The 19,894-nt window shown below is 40.1% G+C and overlaps 2 protein-coding genes across 4 annotated transcripts in view; both read right to left on the bottom strand.

Annotated features, from left to right (window-relative positions):
• Positions 1-314: 314 nt before the first annotated feature.
• LOC306834612 (glycerol-3-phosphate dehydrogenase [NAD(+)], cytoplasmic) lies at positions 315-6,522 on the bottom strand. Of its 2 annotated transcripts, none has more exons than XM_079360655.1 (8): positions 6,363-6,522; positions 4,878-5,055; positions 4,506-4,646; positions 4,186-4,324; positions 3,609-3,721; positions 3,077-3,313; positions 1,394-1,500; positions 315-1,274 (listed from the first exon to the last, which is right to left on the bottom strand). In XM_079360655.1, the coding sequence occupies exons 1-8, from the start codon at positions 6,416-6,418 to the stop codon at positions 1,178-1,180; spliced, it is 1,068 nt and encodes a 355-aa protein (XP_079216781.1). In that variant the 5' UTR covers positions 6,419-6,522; the 3' UTR covers positions 315-1,177. The 2 variants fall into 2 exon arrangements, with proteins under 2 accessions (XP_079216781.1, XP_079216780.1); XM_079360654.1 differs by lacking the exon at positions 6,363-6,522 and adding an exon at positions 6,003-6,348.
• Positions 6,523-8,710: 2,188 nt separating this feature from the next.
• The window catches only part of LOC306834610 (acid-sensing ion channel 1-like), a 51,487-nt gene continuing 40,303 nt past the window's right edge, over positions 8,711-19,894 (bottom strand). For both annotated transcript variants that reach the window (XM_079360651.1, XM_079360650.1), the window contains 8 exons: positions 14,686-14,836; positions 14,462-14,589; positions 13,697-13,847; positions 13,509-13,565; positions 13,180-13,333; positions 12,525-12,616; positions 12,341-12,420; positions 8,711-11,582 (listed from right to left, as the gene is read on the bottom strand). In XM_079360651.1, coding sequence (XP_079216777.1) covers positions 11,463-11,582; positions 12,341-12,420; positions 12,525-12,616; positions 13,180-13,333; positions 13,509-13,565; positions 13,697-13,847; positions 14,462-14,589; positions 14,686-14,836 — 933 coding nt within the window. In that variant the 3' untranslated portion in view covers positions 8,711-11,462. The remainder of the gene's footprint in view (positions 11,583-12,340; positions 12,421-12,524; positions 12,617-13,179; positions 13,334-13,508; positions 13,566-13,696; positions 13,848-14,461; positions 14,590-14,685; positions 14,837-19,894) is intronic.

The raw sequence follows: 19,894 nt of genomic DNA, 5'->3' as shown, positions 1-19,894 counted from the left end.
ATTGCAAATGTTTTGAACAGGCTAAAGATTCACCGCGTTCAGTGTGATTCAGTTTGTCTTTTAAACAATGTTTCTATTCAGCCAAATTTACCCGTCTATCCTTAACAAAACAAGTGTTTGGCAACAACAAAAATCTCTTTTAATTCAAAATCAAACATTAACATCCATGTTTACGTGTTCTGTAAATGTGATCTGATTTGTGTTGCTAAATGTTGTCTACATATCTATAAAAAGGCAGTTGACACAATAATCAACAGTTTCTATGAAAGCTCCCTCTCTGAGCTGCTGTGTCATCAAAATAATTCAAGCCATGATTTGATGAATCTATTTATTCACAGACAAACGTTGACAAAATGGACGGACATGAGTTAGTCAAGTCTTTGGTTTGCCCAAAAAAAAAAAAAAAAAAAAGACGATGGCTAAACGTAGCAACCATGCACACTAAGGCACTTATATTTCTTCAGTTAAAAACAGTTGCCGTGCGATCGACAGTTTCATAAACAGTACAAGACAGGAAATATCTCAGTGAATTATGTAGGACACTTATGATCATACAAAGACAACAAAAGTGAGGTATCACTCTCGAATCATACGACATGTGGTAATGGACAGGCATCAGAATGGACGGCAACACAAACATGAGACATTGATTATTCCCTCTACAAAAGGCTTTCAACAGTTTTTTGCCCCGAGTGGTTGACCTGCCGAAATCTGACTGCATGATGAAGAGAGAGAAAAATAGAACTACAGTTAAATGTTGATTAAAAAAAGAAGTGAACTAAAATGTATCCCCTCTTGTTTAAATAGTTAAAAGTTTCAGTAGTGTCTTCAGCTTGGTTGCTGCGTAGGAAGTGACACCACGCAATCAGATTTCATCACAAAAAGAAATCAAGGAACATGATCTCCCATAGGTTATCCTTCAAGTTTGAATGTGTTAGGACATAAAAGAAAGCACTTCAATGACATCAGAAAATGGATGTTAGAGGACAATGACATGTCAAACGAGAGTTCAACCAACACAAAATGTTATGCAACCTGTTTTACTCACTGGCTGGAGCCGTTCAGTTTGCATGACACCTGTGGAGCTGCTGGTCACCCCTCAATCTGTTTCTGACAGGTAACAGGTGAGTAATAGTTACGTTCTTCATAGAGAAGGCACAGGGTCTGTCTGCAGGTTTTACATGTGCTCTGGATGGTTCTGCAAACAGCTTATGAACTCTGTGACTGGATGGCCCTGATAGCAGATCTGATACACTGCAGTGAACAGCGGGAACCTAAAAGAAGGAGGAGGAGGAGGAGAGATGACTGAGTGCAAACATGATGCTTTGTTTGAGCTCTTTTCCTAACCAGTGTTCATGGAAACTGCTCGTGTCTGTGCTGCCGCTTCACTTACTTGTCAGTTAGGTTTTTGTGCTTGAGGATGAGATAAACCTCAGCTGCTGTGGCTGGTCCCTGCAGCTTCTGACCGTTCAGCATCTCCTTCTCCAGCTCCTCGATGGACTGAGCAAAAAGAAGACATGCAGAATGTTAACCCTTCAACAGAAGAACAAGTCATTCATTTCCAAACTCCCACTACCAGCACAGTCCAAACTAATTCAATGCTGTCCCTTAATGTCTCCTATTCGAGCTGTTTAGTGACAACTGTGATTATCCATTCATCAGGTGGTGTTTTGATGCCCGTTTAAAATGTATAACTGAGGTTGCTGTCCTGATATAATATGGAACCTCATTCCAGATTTTAGCGTCGACCAAAGCTGTTTTTGTAAGCCGGTACTGGGAAGATGCTTGCACTTTTTTGTATAATTCTGGAAAGTCATTGTGCTACAGCAAGAGAGTGCAGGGAGGAGTGTGGGAGGGAAGGTTGCTATGAATCGTACGAGCTCTTCCATTTGAGCTACAGGTTCAATAATAATAATTTGTACTTTATGAATCCCACAAGGGGAAATTTGGTTTACAAATTTATACACGTTTTGTATACAAGTTTAGTGAACACGAACACACACAGGCCAAAATACACACTCATGCACAAACACGATCCTTGTGACATGCATCAATGGAGAGGTCTCTGAGAGTGAGGAGCTTTCCCACAGCAAGCGCTCCAGAACAGTTTTGGGGGTTTGGTGCCTTGCTCAGGGGCACCTCGGCAGTGCCCTTGCAAGACTGCAATCTCCAGCTACCAAACTAATTTCCATACTTGGTCCGTACCGGGACTTGAACCGGCGACCCTCTGGTTCCCAACCGAAGTCCCTACAGACTGAGTTACTGCCGCCCATTTCCTTTTTAGTAAGAGGCCAAGTAGGGAGATAACACTTCTCCCAATCTTTGCTGTATGTGTGTGCAGTATGCTGGTTTAATCCTGGGTATGGACCCAGTATGGAAATTGGTCTGGTAGATGGAGAGGTGCTGCACTGCAGAGGTGCCCTTGAGCAAGTCACCAAACCCCCACCAGCTCAGGAGTGCTCGCTGCTGAGCGACCATTCGTGTTTGTTTGATGGATCTTGTGTGTGTTTATTTCAGCCTACAGTATGTAATGAGGTACATCTTCTTCTTCCTCTGAAGTGAGTCCCTTCATCAGTAATGTGATTGGATGTTAAAAGCTTTAAGCTGGCATTCAAAACTTCAATGAATCTAGTTGGATAATTACAATTATTTTGAGATTTTTCTCTTTTTGTTTCCGGTTCTATGTAACATATTTTCATATTGAGGTTAATAATGAGTAATTAAGAGTAGTTCATCTTTTTATATTTACATAATCATTAGTGTATTTAAATTGTTATGTTTTGTTATCTATTGTAAATCTAAGTTCTAGTGGGGGTGTTGTTTGACTTTGTGTGTTATGTTCTTCAACAACGCTGATGAGTCATCAATTTAACAATCAACTGGCCAATCGTCTCGCCTACACAGACTCTGTTTGAAACCCAAAGCACTGATTTTTTTCCCTGAAGCCCAGGACACAGTGTCCACCAACACAAATGCAATCTGTCAGCTTGACTGCAGAATCCGACTCTCTCCCTAAAACAAGCAGTCAAAAAAAAAAAAAAAATGGCGTAAAGTATTTGAAAATCTAAGCTCTCACCTTCCCCGTCTTTGCGAAAGCTTCAGCTACTTTGCGGTTGCGACCGCCGTAGCAGGTCGTTATGAGGTCAGCCACCCCACAGCTCTCCAGGAAGGTGGCAGAGGACACGGGCCCAGCGGTGCAGAAGATGCGGGCAAAAGCAATCATCTCCATCAGGCCCAGCCTGATCACTGCGGCCTTGGTGTTGTCCCCGAAGCCGAGGCCGTCACAGAAGCCTGCGCCGACTGCAACAATGTTCTGAAGGAGGATGGAGGGGGAAATGTCAGCACAGGCTGCAGATACAAGACGAGAAGCGGACGCTTTGGAAAGGTAGTGAGGGATGATTCAATTAGAAGTCAGTCTAATGGACCTTAACTACCATGCTCAACTTTTTAATGTCCTAAGCATGTCACTTAAAGTAATGGAATGTAACTTATTGCATTAGTTTGTTTACACTGTCGGTCCTTCTCAGTGTATACATTTTCATTATTAATCAGCCTTCATTAGACCCAGTTGCATCAGGCATGAACTCTACTTTGCTGCAGATGCTCACCTTCAGGGCTCCACAGATTTCCACTACATCGTACTCCTCTACTACAGTTACTCTGAAGTTGTTAGTCTGCATGAGTTCCTTTAGGAGAGCCCCGTGGTTTTTGTTCTTACAACCTGGAAGAGGAGGGACACAGAAAAAAAAAAAAAAAAAAAAAGAACCTGGTTGATTTTATGGTTGGTTTAAAACATGTTTAATCTTTTAAAGTATAGCTGTAATGCTACAAAGCACTGATCCAACAAAATGAAATCCTGTCAAGCACAGGTTAGTGTTCCCACAGTGTAAAAATAGTAAATCCCATGAAGCATGTTGTTCACATCAAGCAAATGTCATACTGAACCAGCCCACTGTGTCATTTACACAGCGACTGCAAGCGGATTGAACTTTCACCTCCATGCTGACGGTGCAGAAAGCTGGAGAACACAAACTGAAGTGACAATCACAATTCCTGCTTCAAGGCTAGAACTGCTTATTCTAAATTTAAATCATGATAAAAGTGCAATGTTTTTTTTTTTTTTTTTTTTTTTTAAAGCAGGAAGAAGAAAAAAACAGACATGCAGCATTTAAAAATCAGACTAACCAATTGTGGTCTCACAAAACTTCTCATCAGCAACCTCATTGGCAATGTTGGCCCCCATCAGCACACTCATGGTGATACCGAGCTTCTCCTGGATCACATCAGAGATGAGTTTCAGTCCATCAGGCCCCTCGTCGACACCCTGGAGGAACAAAGATACACACACACAAAGGTTTTACATGAGGCCGAAACAAGCTAGTATGTGGGTCAAAGTCCACGTTACAAAACTGGCATACAATGTGCATTAACAGCTGATTCTGAAGACTACAAGGTGAAAGATTCAGATCATCAAGACAATGCAGCACAAAAAGCAAAAGTCAAACCTTGATAAGGGATATCCCGATTGCGTCACTCTTTATCTTTCCCTTTATGGTGTCGCACACTCTCGCAACAAACTGGTGAGGGATCACAAACACCAGAATGTCTGCATCACTGGACGCGTCGACCAGGTCTGGAACAGCCAGCTGTGGAGGACGAGGATGATGATGATGTCAGAGACGAACAACCGACACAACCTACAAACACTCACAATATAGAAAAGTGATTGAGAGACATTTAAATAAACAGATGCATTCGATAAAGTATTGTAAGTCTGCCCGTGTAATGCCAAAAATCACTCAAGCACTCAACATTTCCCTCAGCTACAGAGTTACGAAATAACCGTAACGGCTTTTAAGAAGAAAGCAGTTTCTTACCACATTGGCTGGTAGCTTGTGCCCAGGAAGATACTTCACATTTTCATGTTCGTTGTTTATTATGTCAGTCAGTTTGCGTCCGTTCACCGTCTCCTCAAACACCCACATTTTTACGGTGCTGTCGAATGCTGACTTCTGCGCAGCATTGGCACCGACTATCTTGGCAATGGCGGAACCCCTGCATTATACACAGTGACAGGCAATTGTGTCATTCACAAGTGAGAATATGGTAGAATTCGCAATGCGTTCAAATTCGTGTTCATTTTAAGTTACATGGCAAAAGAAAAAAAATAAGTGCTGGCCAGTCTGGACAATCACATGACTGCTGGTCAGATCAACAGGTCATTACATAGCAGGTCATGTGTTCTCTACTTTAGGTTTCTGTGCCATGAGGATTAATTTACACATTTACTTAGAACAGAACATTTCTTACCAGCCTATTTTGATTATCATTTAAACCTATAACTGCTTACTACTTCTTAACTGCATAGATTAACTGCCTTTCATTGTCATTTAACATAATTTCAGGTTTTGTTGAAAAAACTAAAACAAAAAAAGCCCATTTGAAGAAACCCATTTGAAATTCTTGAAATGTTGTGATGACAAAGATTTCTGCTATAACTACATTCAATAAATTGATCATTCATTGGAGCAGTCTATCTGTTCCTCTCCTCAACCCCAGGCAGATCTCCACTAACATTTCTGCTGATTGTATTTATGTTACTCAGTTATCATGTTTCAAAGGGGATGATCATCAGAAAAACTTTTCTTCATAAATTCCAGACATTAATATCGACAATACAACTAAATGTAAGGATCAAATACTTGATTTAAATTCTTTGCAATAACATCCCAGAAGTTAAACCTACAGTCTTAAATAGAATAGAGGTTTTATTAGATTAAATAAATGTAATAACCCTGACGTAAAGAGGCCGGATTGAGGAGTGGGCTTTAAAACAACCACGCATGGACTGAACTGATGTTTAACCACGCTGCGACTCTCCAGTCAGCTCGACAGCTACAAACGAGTCGATCAATGAATGAGGTAAGTTTGGTATCGACCATTTTTAACACGCCAGGAATGTGAAGACTCTCCTGTTAAATAGTGATTATTACTATTTCTACCTTCGGGGCGCCAAAGAGTGAGGCAGCATGTTGTAAAGCGGCTAACATGACCACAAAAAAAACCCCAAAAGAAGAGTCGTGACTGACATGTGGCAACAAGGTTTCCGTACATTACTCTGTTTCCTAGCAACGCGCTGTCACTCAAATCAAGGCTAAACCCAAATACAATAACTGGTTATCATCGTACCAAACAAGTGATTCAGTCTTATCGTTACCAATGGAAAATTGAAAAAAATACAGCTAGTTAACATTAGCAGGCAGTGGGCTAGCAACTAGACACCGGGTTTACCACGCAACCTTTTAACACAGGGAGATGAACACGAACTTAGCCATGCCTGAACACTCGAACAATGCAATCACACGTCAACTTGCCAGTTTCCAGAGCCAATGATGCAGACTTTCTTGGGAGCTGCCATTGTGAAGAGTGTGAGCCCGATGTGTGGAGTAGGACCGACACTTACTGAGGATCTGCAGCAGGTTATGCAACACACCGACCGACCGAACGAGCTGCAAGCCTCTGCTCTGCGATGATTTTATTGGCCTGTCTGAGGGGGGAGACACCGGGCCGGCCCGCCCCCTTACAGCCAGCACTGTGCCAGGTCATTCATTCATCCAGCACACAGCACACAGCAGGGGTTAGTAGACTAGAAGTAAGTCGGGCAGAAGTGAACTCTGCTGAGTTACATTGTTTTACATTTTATGGTGTAAACACAAGATAGAAGACATAGGAAGCAGCCTATAAGCATTTTATTGACAGTAATAAAAGTGGCCTGATATTTTTTTTAAAGAAGAAATAGGCTACTAAAGTGAAGACATAGGGCCTACCATTGTAAAAAGATAGGTTTTCATATTAGATATATTAAAACCTGTAATGAACCAAACGTTTATTTTGCCAGTCAACAGAACAGACCATATGTGTTTTCATATCTTATATGTGACCTCATGTAACCCCTGTTCTTCATGTATCCTGGTGTAATAAAGTGTGCAAAACAAGTTGCATCATAACGCCTCTCAAATGAAATGATCAATCATAATCCATTTATGTATTTTTGATAGCCTACTTTAAAATAATGAAAAGGATTCTGATATTTTTTTTACTTTGATTTTTCAAGTATATTTACATCATAATACTGAAGCAAGCATTTTACTAATAGTCCTTTTTACACTCTAACTTTACTAAATGATATTGTAGCTCTTCTACTCTGTGACTGTTTGTAAAGTCAGCAAATTCCTTGAACTAATGTGCACTGTTTTCATTTTGTCTTATGGCCCGGGAATGTACTGAAGGAGAGGGTCATTTCAACAAAGTTAAAACCATACCAAAAATAAAATAAATATATATGAGGTCATATAAAGTCAATCACCCAATGTATTTTAGGTCTGACAGGTGCCTTACAAACCCTTCTTTTAAAAGTCTTCTTCTAGCTTTCCCACACTACACCTGAGTAGGCTGTGTTGGATTTTTTCCAGTATGCAAAAAAATGCACATTAGAAGTCACTTGAGTGGCCACAGAAAGATCACTGTAGGAGCAATTATTTGGTCTGGAGGGCTCAAACAAAAGGGGACCTTATTACGTAAGAGTGTGAACAATTATCAAAAGAGGAGATGTAGGACGGAACAAAACTTGAGATTCAGCACTCTGCTTTCTGTGAGCAAGCAGAACCAGAAAATTCAGCCTACTGAGAAGGTTTAAACTTTAAAGCCTCAGTTTTCACAAATATTTCAGCAATAAAGTAATAGTTCAAGTCATATGAGTTTATTATAATTAATAAGAAACTATCAATAATTGTTGTCTTTGATAAAAAAAAAAATACTCAGATAAAATGTATTCAATATAAATGCGTCCTTTATTTGGTGTCAATTATTTAAGTAACTTTCAAACAAACATGTTTAAGATAGTATCTGCTTATTTTGGTTGCATTAAATATAATCTTTATGTTTATGTAGTTTTCAGTTGACAAGCACTTCCTCTTGTTTTGTGCAAGTGCGGATGATTTAACTTAACAATTTCATTTGGTTGACAAAGGTAAGGAGATTTATTTAATACGGTAATGTTAATGACAACATGTGGGTGTTTGCTATAATATATATATATATATATATATATATTCAAACAATTACAATTTCCCTCTAACATGTATGCACAGTAAGTTTTGACAAATTATATTCAAGTCGAAGGACTTATAGCAATATTTGTTCAGGACTAAATGAGAGTGGTAGACACTCTAACATTGCTTTCTTTTGAGTCCGTCTGTTCCAATGACTAAAAAAGGCAAAGAGGTGGAAATAAAGATATTAGGTAATAGGTAATCAAGCATATATAATTTTGTGCTTTCCCTTTTTCCCCAAAATGTGGTGTACTATTGAAGACACAGAACACACTGGCTAAATAAACGTTATGTAAAGGTATAATTTAATCTTTAATATAACAACTACTTTAAGATATAAACCAATATCAATCTATAGGCCTACAATACTGGACTAAAATGATCGTTATTTCATATTGAAAATGAAAATAAAAAGCGAAGGCCATAATATAACTAAAACCTGAAAGCATGGCAGCGAGAGAACTTTTGAAAATGCCTGACCTCATGCAGGGGCGGCTGAAAAACAGGAGCCCAGCAGTTCATTTTGACTCACTGATATATATAAAGTACATTATAACCTTTCATAGTAAGTACAAGTAAGAAATAGCCTCACACTTAAATCGCATCTGATAAATATGCTTTTCATATGTACAGACGTTTATACATACAACTAGTCTAACATTAAATAAATATACAAGAACAACATCAGACAGATCAGCCTATTCTAACACAACAACACTTTAGTCATGAGTCATATTTACATTACATTACAGCAAATTGTATGATTGTGCTTGATAGTAACACAACTACAGGCTGTACAACCTCCATGTCCAGTTGAGAATACGAGTAAGAATGAGTCGATTAATCAAGCAGATTACTCAAACAATAAAACGGTTGGATTTTTGTAAACAGCATCAGAACAGAGACAGCAGATAAGACAAACCCTGAAACATGCAGATTACATGTGAAAAAGCAGAGTGGAAATTTCATCAACTACCAAGGTGCATGACGAGTAGAGGAGGTCAAAAAGCTCCAGCAACGCTTGTACTATGAAAATCAACATTATAAACCCAGATGAAGGCCACCAGCCGAAACACTTAAGTCTAATTAGGGAATACAATTGATCTTCATACTACAAGTGTTGCTGCAGCGTTTTGACCTCATCATGACATGTGACATGTGATAATAGATTCAGTATTTTGGATATGGCGGCTGAGTTCTTCAATTTTCCAAAATTAGGTCTTTATCAATCAAACTTTATTTGTATAGCACTTTTCATACAAAGATGAAATGTGATGAACACTTCATAAAAAAAGACCCACAGTCTGATGTGAGGATGAACTGTTCATCATTGGACCAGATAGAAGACATACACTGTACAAGTGCTACATTACATGCAACTTAGAGCCCTAGAAGATGACAAAACACATTCAACATATTTATACTCCTTAATTCTTGCCGTGTTATCATTTATTTCCTGTTTTGTTTTATTTTGTATCGTAACAGTGTGCAGTGATTGTCATTGATGAAGGAATTCTGAAGGCAAATGATACAGCATGTAGCACCGAGTTGAAATGGAAAAGAGCCGCTTTGTTGTCATTAGGGATTGTCGACACTAATGTTTGTTGCTGTGTCCCATCTCTCATGCAGTGTAAAACTCAAATGTGTTTAAAAGTTCAATATTTTTTATAAAGATTTATTTTTGACCTTTTATGCCTTTATTAGATATAGACAGGGGACAGAGTCGGAAATCAGGAGAGAGAGAGAGAGAGGCCACAGGCCGGAGTCAAGCCCGGGCCGCCCGCTTTAAGGACTATAGCCTTCAAACATGGGGCACCAACCACTGCGCCACCGGAGCCCCAAAGTTCAACCTTTTTGATACATCTTTGTTTTTGCCATGTAGTAGAGAGTCAGGCAAGCTGATATCACACTGCTGTATACAAGTTTTCATCCAGAAACCAGTTTGACTTGTTTGGCTTAGCATAAAGGCTTTATGAACAGCTAGCCTTGCCAGCGCTTACTAGCTCTTACCAGAGCCAATAAAAGAATCCTACTCTCAGCTAATTGGCAGCTTGCTGTAGCTTCTTATTTTACTGTTTTCATTTACTGCCAGAAAGTTATTTTAGTCCACATATTTTGAGTAGACAGTCTTAACTTATAAGACATGTAGCTGTCATGGCTAATGTAAACTAAAGTGTGCAACTTTTGTTGTATAATTCATCTTTCAAAAGTGTTATTAAAGGTTATTTCCCGCCTTTTTGTAGTTCTGTTACATTACACAGTAGCACTACACGTTATTATATTGGATTTAAAACTTCCCCTGATTGAGGCTTTATCATGGGATACACTGTGACTTGTCACAGCAGGAATAGCAAAGTTGGGAACATCAAACAAGATAATCCTTTCTACTTGAACCCTACTGAAAAGGTCGGCGTAAACTAAAGCTTTATTTTATTGTATCATTTGTTAAGAAAAGCACAAGATGTGTTCAGATGTTGGTGTTTGGATTAAAAATAGCAGGAACCTTCAAGAAGTGGCTAAGAGAAGTTCAACAATCATTGATTATAATGAACACCTGTGTTTGTTCTGTAAAATGTCACAGATCAGGGACTGTTAGTTGGGTTATTCTGAACCTGCTCTGCTCATCTCTGTATAAGGAAGTAACCTTTTCAATTTTAATTGGCTCGGCTCATGGACTCTTCACTGTCACCCTGCAAAGATGAGGTAGTACAGTATGCATGTTATAAAAATGCCCAGGGAAGACTGTCATACAATGATGTTTGGATAACATGAAGCAAAAATGGAAAGAAAGTTTAAAAAAAAAAAAAAAAAAAAAAAGCCAAAAGTAAGAAAAGATTTACAAAGGTAGATCTCTCAGGACAAAATGAAGAACAATTGTTTTACCTACATGCATAAATCTTAACAACACCACAAATATAAATGTTTTAAGCTTAAAGTAAATTGTCAAATAAATGTATTTAATGAAAGTTTTCTTCAAATTAATAGATAAACAAAATCACACAGCATGATATCAAACGTTGATTAACTCAGCACATATGTCCCTCATTTCCTGTCTGTGTGTTACTGTGTCTTGAAGCTGTTGTACAGATGGCCATGCAGTTATTCTGATATTTTTTAAATCCTCGCGTCATGTAGATCACAGGTCTCTGCTGTCCAGCTCTCTGTGTGGCTTCTCCTGACCTCAGCCACATAGTTAAATTCCCCTCATTGTTCAATAACTGCCCCAAAGGGAAAGTTCAGGCATGTGATCTGTTGCTCAAGCAAGACAGAAAGTTCTGCACTGAGCAAAGTCCATGAAACTACTCGGACACACAAGAGAGGGAAGAGCAGCTGTCCTCTTGCTAAAGAGGCTCAGTGGAAGTTACTGACGTGACACTTGACGTCGTCCAAGCTCAGCACAGTGCCCTGGTCGTTGTTGCTGTCATGCTGTTGCTGTCTATCAGAACAACGACACAACTTGTACTTTATAACCTGAGAGGATACAAAGACAGAGCAGGTTATAACAATCGACAACTTGCCTTTTTTTTCTGCTGAACAATGATTAAAAAAAATATGAGGAAAGATGTTCAAGGATTAGAAACAATGCAAACAATGCACAATGTCTACGGAGCAATTAGAAGCCTGGTTTGAGAAATTTAGGGAAACATTTTGGAGGCTTTTTTTTCTGCATCAATGTACATCATCCTGATTATAAGGTACCTATAAAAATAATACACAAGTAAAAAAGGCAACTTTTAAAAGAGGGTGCGTGTGAAAAACAATTTATTTGTTGAATGAATAAATCACTGTCTGCTACTGATGTGGCCAACCATCCATTGGGGTGCATCAATGCACGTTACACACTGTGTATTCGCTTTTTAGTTCAGGTCTCTCTGTGACTGTGGAGTTTAGATTAGCTGTTGGAAAAGTTCACTTGCTATTTTTCCGTTAGGCAACTCACTGTAGACTGTTACATGTCCAACAGCACATTTTATTGTTTCGAATATAAAGACGGCGTATTTTTTCTCATTCTTTGTTGTCCCTTGCTAAATATTTTCAATTCAAGACTAACTGTATTAAACCAATATTTGCAAGAAGCAGGGTCAGTTATCTATGTGTATAATTTCCTCTTCTACACTGTGTTTCTCCCCTAAGGTTGACAGAACACACAGGCTCCTCGAAAAAAAAAAAACCTGACCCGAGTGTACTCAGCGACAGCTACAGCTCTCATCTTTGAGCATTGCTCTCACCTCATAAAGGTAGTCAAACAGCTCCAGAATGGTGAGTATGCTTGCCCCAATAAAAAGTCCCATCTGTCCACCGATATCACCTGTAATAACAAAAAGACAGAAGGTGAAACAAAACGTCGGGTACACTACAAACAAGACAGATAACCCATCACACAGAATATGTTAGAGCTCAATTAATCTGTACCTAAAAGTCCAGCCACCTCATAAGCCTTCTTCTGTTCTATAGTTTCATAGTTGAGAGCTTCAAAAAAGATGTCTAAAACCAGGAGATTCTCCCTGTAAAAACAAAAACAACACACTTTCATTAAAGCAACAATATTACACACAAAGAAGCCGTACTGATCTTTGCTTATAACACCATATAATAAAGCTGGATGCAATCCAACAGTGTTTATTGATGACTTCTCAAAAATGTATTTTTTAAGTCTCTTGCAATGAGTGGAAGTTAGTTTTTGAATATTACGATGAATCATTAAGTTAAAACCTGTTTGTAATAAAGTTTATGTGAGAGGTTGTATATCAACCTGACCGCTGCTCATAATTTATCACGACTAATAAAACATGTCATTACCTTTTATCTGCAGTTTCATCTAAATGAGGACTTTGCTCCATTTTAAATGAGCATTGCTTCAACTTGTGTGGCTTTCTTATTGGTAATAGCTTCACGTTAATAATGTTTTCTTTACAAATATTGTTATTTATGTAATTGTTCTCACAATTGACAGTTTCCTCTTTAATGTTTTTGATTTCTGGATGATGCCCTGCAAGTCAGTCAGAAACTTCATTTTTCCACTTCTGCATTTGTATTTTACGACAAACAAACAGCCGCAGAGGCTCACTTTATGTACTGCTCAGATTTGTTGTATTTCTTTGCGAGATATTTAGCCGAGGCCTTGCTGGGGATCTTGACGAAGGACAGCTCTTTACTGTATCTGGTCATGTTGCACGGCGTCTCACACACACAGAAGTCATTGTCTCTCTCCACCAGGAAATCTGCAGAGAAGAAAACCAGAGCACAGTGTGACCTTTATAACGGACCAGGGTGGCTGGGGCTGTGGCTTTCAGATGTCATGAGATTGTCTTTGTGTGTGTGTGTGTGTGTGTGTGTGTGTGTGTTGCACCAGTTCCTTAAATATTCAGACCAAACAAGACGAAACCTTTTTCTTACCCAGAGCTGGGTCAGCACATTCTTTGTACAGCTCGGGGGTGCAGTACGGTGCATCTCCTGCAGTCAAAACAACACACACTCACATTAGTGACATTTCTTTGCTTCCTTACTTTCAAACAGAGCCCGCGGTCCCTTTTTGTCACCACAGCACCATTGTTGTAACTCTGGTTGAACACACAGTTTCCTACCAGGCATGTGCACCATGCGACAGTTGCAGTTGTCCACCAGGTAGCGTGTTTCACAGTCGATGCGACAGGCTGTGATGCTGTAACTATCAAAGAAGTCCGAGTCCATGGCCGTCACCTTACAGTCTCCCCAGGGTGGGGGGAGATAGATCAGCTGCAACAAACACAAGGGTTTATATAATACATTACAGTTAAAGAAGTAGGACAGACTCTTTGTAATAAGTGCATCCTGTCCTTGAGGTCGTCATGACAAAAGCAGGAGGCTGTTCAGTCATAAAAAGATGGATCCACAATAAAACACCAAGAGTGACAAGAGATTTGATTTTTTTTTAAAGGATATTAATGCTTTCTTCTTTTTTATGCTTTTCATCAGTAATGCAGTAACAATCTCCCTGTATTCATAAAGTTACTTTCTGACATCTAGAAATAAAGAAAACGATCTTAGATGATCAAATCCTTGGCCTTTGCCGTTAGCTTCAAGTGGACACTGGAGGAACTGCACTTGGCTTCATTTTTCAACACAGGAGTTTTGCTGCTTGCTATACAAACACTTTCAGGACAGCAAGAAAAGAAAATTGCCATGAAGCATATTTAGCTGAATTTTTTGGTTGAATACTAAATTACTAGAATTTATTCTGGGTTTTTTTTTGACAAACTACCTCAGAATGGTGCTAACGTTATTCAATTTGTAGAAGAAAAATAAGATTTCATGGGCTCTGAAAAACATGCCTAATGCGTGGAAGTGTGTCATAGTTTAGTATTTTTTACCCTCTGTTCCTGGCAGGACACAAAAGTCTGAAACCCCGGCGCCACTCCGAACCCGAACTGGTCAATGAATGACGGCTCGTCCTGACTGTGGATCTGAACTTTGATTCCAGCTTCAAATGATGTCTCATCTACAAGCAGTGAAACACACATGGAGTCAGAGCAGCACTCATAGATCCAGACACACACCTGCTCAAACACACTGCGGAGAGGGTGTCTCCCCTCACCTGTTTCTCCCCACACAGGCAGGTATTCATCCTGCTGAATGTCCAGCATGAGCTCCAGGCCATTACCCATCCCTCCCTTGGTAGTGATGAGCGGAGGACGTCCATCCTCGCCGGCGTTAAACGTGTAACACTTCCCGTAACGAGTGAAGACCTGGAAGTCAACATGAGAGAGATTTTCTTTCACATACACATGCATGGCTGCAACTGTTTCTCCACTGGGGGTCAGTGTTTGATTCAATATCTGAGATGTGTGTGAGACTGCGTGTGAATATGTGTGAATAAGAGAGAGGTAGTAAAAGAGAAAGGAGAAGTCTGACAGAAGTGGAAACCAGAGAGGAAGAGTAAAAGAGAGAAGAGGGGAAATCAGGTCTTCCTGTTACACAATCCACCCAGTGACTGAGACCAGCAGACTGATGATTTAACATTCCCCCGCGCGCTCTTTATGGCAGTCATAATGGACTTGATGTTACCATGGAGACCAAGCATCCCAGCCTGAAAGAATGTGGCCTTAATTGTTAAAGGAAAGCCAGGGCGCAGATGTTAAGATTGAAGCTGTGCGACACATCAACAGAAGCACCACGAGGAGTTCTGAAAACCACAAGTGAATGACAATAAAATCAGAAACACGTCAATATATGGAGCTTTTCTTTGCCAGAGTTTAATCTTGCGTTGGAGCATTTGAGTCATACACCCAATGCAGGAGAAGGAGTGAGAGCGTGAGAGAGCAGGGAGGAACAAGGATGCAAAGTGAAGGAGACAGAGAAAGACAAGGAGGGAGGATGTGGCTGCTGACGCTCGGAGCAGGCTAATGGTCAGCGTCATGGCATAAAATGACATATCTATGATTACAAAGAACAAACCAAGCAAGTTATTGTTGAGAAAGAGTTTGGGTCGTGCCGAGGGCAGTTTGAACATTTCATCCATCCATCAAGAGACTGCTGGTTAAAGAAACAAACAAGGGGAGAGAAACACTCAGCTCTATTAAGAAAGGAAAATAAAAGTCACGACAAGCCACGAGCAATGAATGTCCAAAGAGAACGACTCAAACTAAGAAACGAGGAGCAAGCGTTTGTTTGAGAGGAGATGGTAGTTCCAGGTGTGCACAAAGAGACAGAACTGTTTGTCAGATGGTAAGTAGCTTCTGGAGAGCCCCTAACCCACGGCACACATCTTCAGGGCTGAGGAGCTGTGAACAGTGTGGTTTAGCAGTGTGGAGATGAAGAAGCAGCCAAGGAGTCATTCTGTGTGTTTCTCTTTTTTCTTGAAGGTGCAAACAACCGTTTTAGAACCTTATTCAAGGAATTCAATGCTTTTGTTGCAATAAAAAAAATTAAAAAAAAGCCAATAAAAATGGTGGTAATAGATTTGATCATATAGGGGTTCCAGTAGCCTAGCGGCTTTAGGCCTTAAAACGGGCGGCTCGGGTTCAAATCTGAACTGTTGCTCTCTTTCCACGTCATTCCCCAAACGCTTTCTCTCTCTTTCCAAACTCACTCTGTCCACTGTTCTCCAAAAAATGTATAAAAACGTCAAAAATAGACCTTTAAAACTACAACTTTAATTATACAACTTTACATCTCTCGACATCTCACGATGTCCAGCTTTCCCCTCGGCCTCTGAGTGCGGCCTTTAGGGGACGAATATTAATGATTTAGTGCCGTACAAACGAGTTTTGTCCCTCTGTGGCACAGTGGTGCTTTCCCTTTATCTCAACAACTACGAGCTAACAGAATAACTGTTGTGTCATGCTGTTGTTTATCATCTTTGTCGAACTTGTTAACATGCTAACTTATTGGGACAAAGAGCAGACGACGCTATTTGGAAAAAAAATGAGTTTTATGAATGAAATGTTGATGCTGATTAAAAAAATAAAATAAAAAAAAACAGTTGACAGTGAATCATCTTTGGACCAATCATTTCAGCACACCAGCACATGCAGTTATATATCACAGATTTAATGAAAACCTTTACCTGCTAATGGTGCTAAAGAAGAAGTGTGAGGATCTTAACTTCTCTGCGGAAGATGAATATTTACACCAAATCTCACATCAATCTTTTTCATAACTAAGGATATTTCTCAGTTCTAAACAGCTGGACAGATGTTACACTGAACAGCTGGTTAAAACTCACAATGTAAACAAAAACTTTTCATGAAGCTTTGATGAAGCAGCTACAGTTTGGCTTCACTGAACGTCCATTCACACGCATTGATCACTGACTCTGTGAACCCTTGAGACGGACTGTTGAACGTCTTAAAGAACAAACCCAGCCGCCTTAAAAGCTCCTCCCTTTCTCCTCCCATCCAAGCAAAATGTGTCAGGTCCCACTTGGCTGCACTTTCTGTGCTTCATCAATAAATAAATCCTTACATAAACAGAATACATACATCGAATCCATGTGTTGTAATAGCTGCATTATCATAACAATTCCCTCGATCGACACACAGAGGTGAGATGATGACAGGTGACACTCGCTCTCTACCTCTTGTTGAATAGTAGTTATTGTGACCGAGCTGGTAGGAACAATGCCATCATACATGTATAATGTATGCACAGCATGCATACAGCGGCCGCTTGCATGGCTGGTGATGAATGAATAAATTATCGCGCATGCATGGAAAAGGTTTTCTGCAGCAGAAATCATATGAAACATGTCAGAAGATACATGTAGGGACAAAAGAGAAATTCTGAGTCCTGCAAGTGAAAGTAACACTTACTTGTTGACATAAGTGTGTGCACTGTTCCTCATATTTTAAGGTACTGTAAAAAAAACCAATTTATATTCTGCCTGGATTGAAAACATCCCTATCTCCAGGTTACAATCCCCAGAGTTCTGTGATCAATAGAGATGTCACTCTCGCACATAATTTTTCTTGTATTGAAAAGCACTCACCAGAACTCGGCTGTAATTAATCATTATGCACATGATTATGCATATCTGGTTTCAGAGGCACATTAGAATTCTGAAGAATCACTAAAACTCAGATCCACACTCTCTGATTCATTTAGCGAGCGCCTTCAGTCTGACAGCCTGCGACCCGCTGAAAGAAGCCTCAGCAGGCTGAGTTTCATTTACGAGTGCTCTGTTGTTTTATCAGGATGTGTTCACAGACTTTTAAAGCTGTTTCCTTTAAGTGCAAACACATTGACAGTGAATGTGTTGTTGGCTTAAACAGGTTTTTTTTTTTTTTAGGAAAAGGCTATGTACCAGACAGCAGCCCTCACTTATGAGCAGTGTATTCTGTCTCCACACGTTTTCCAGCCTTTGTGTGATGAACACTGATCTGACAATGATTTTAGTTGACCTGGAAAACTGTACATATAAAACTGGCCAATTAGCACATGAATATACTTGTGCTTGGAAACACTGGTGCTTCCAAAAACACTGACTGCTATGTTCACATAGTAACAGACCAATTTAATATGCCAAGATATAATAATGATCTTTAAACACTGGGTACAACTGAGGCTGATATCGATTAGATCAATTTGGAAAATTGTGATTTTGGTGTTTTTTTTCCTCCTCAAAATCTCGCGTCGTGCCACTACCATGGCTCCTCCTCACTAAAGCGTGGAAGTCAAGCCTGCGCAGCCGGCTCTTTGTTTAAGGGTGACCGATGAGAGCCTTTCTGATTCTGTGATCTTGGAGTCTAATGACTTATTTTGCAACGCAAAAAGGTAAAAATGCGTTCGGATGAAAAGCATCACAGCCAAACAATCTCCTTCTTCTTCTGTTTGCTTTTAAATGAACGGCCGACTCACAAATCTGAAAACCAGCCTTGCGTGGAGTAGTAGGGCCAGTCCAGAGAGAAAATAAACTATAAGCAGGAGATGGAAAGCCAGGGGCACAGTAGTGTGTGTGTGTGTGTGTGTGTGTGTGTGTGTGTGTGTGTGTGTGTGTAATGACGATGCCCTGAAAAAGGAGTCAGCCCCTGACTCACTGGATGTCAAGATCAAATAGTCAAGAGGAGAGCTAAACATGAAAAGGTAGACGCGAGCTGCAGGGCTTTAAAGGGCGGACAGATAACTCAAGGGTTTCAAACTGTCATTATTGTTCTCAGCTGGAGTGCTAATGACTCTGCTTACACCTGAACATTTTATATTTTCGTCATGAAGTTGATCTCTGTGCTCGACCAGCGCCCCCCTTAACATTTCGTAAATCCCTGAATTTGTCCAATATATCGACACGTGTCGCTTTTAGAAACAATATTAACCTCGTGCTAATTCCAGGGCAAAAGTCAGACGGGAAAGTATTAAGAGATCGCCCGCTGGTGTCCATAATTGTCTTTACAAACGTGAACTGATATCAGAATGGAAATACTGAAAATATATTGAAAAGAACGTAGAACTGTTCTAAAACATCCAGACAACGTGGTTTTGCCAGCAAATCTCCCTGTATGAGTTACCGATACAGAGCTTGTTCCTTTCATGTGATTTTTGGCTGGAAATCCTTCCAACATTTGGACAGAACTGTAAAGAGGCTGAGCTGTTGTGTTTTTTTCTGAAGGTCAAAGTCGGAATAATGAGAGAGAATTGATCATGCAAATGGAGACCATCGCATCCATGCATTGACTGCTGGGTGACACCTTGGGGCGGTGCAGGCTGCAGGGCAGAGCTGTGTAATGATCACCTAATGGGTTCGGACATCCACTTCCTGGAGACGGCGGCCAAACGTTTTCAGTGTGTATCAGAAATCACTTTAAAAGTTCAAATTCAATATTTCCAGGGAAACTTTCCTCCGTCGCTTAACTGTGTTACCTGCTGCTTTATAGATATAATATCATAAAACCTCCTCCACTTGGGCAAAGTTTCATCCTTTAAATGTGGGATTTTTAAGCTCTTGCTCCCACACAATCAAAATCATTTCCTCTCCTACATTTCCTTCAATCTCTACCTTTCTTCCCTCGCTCCCTTGTGTGTCCTGAACTCTTGAGTTTTCATCCCCTGTGGCCTCCTCTTCATCTCCTGCCGCACTTCCCCACCCACCCCGGCTTCACTTGATGAATATTTCACAGGCCAGTAGAGACAGTCCTCCTCCTCTCCTCGTCCTTCTTTTCCCAGATAGCGTCACTGCTCTCAGTACCTATCACCTTCAGAGACGATAGCGTTGGAGTGAGGGGGCATCTCAGGAGACCCGAGGACAGCGGGGAGTGTATCACAAGAAAAATGGAAGTGTGTTTTCACATAAGTTATAAATGCCTCAGAGTGCT

Source organism: Symphodus melops (genome assembly GCF_947650265.1).
Source record: "Symphodus melops genome assembly, chromosome: 13".
NCBI lineage: Eukaryota > Metazoa > Chordata > Actinopteri > Labriformes > Labridae > Symphodus > Symphodus melops.
The sequence above is the reverse complement of the archived record's forward strand: the minus strand, read 5'-3'. Positions and strand labels throughout refer to the sequence as shown.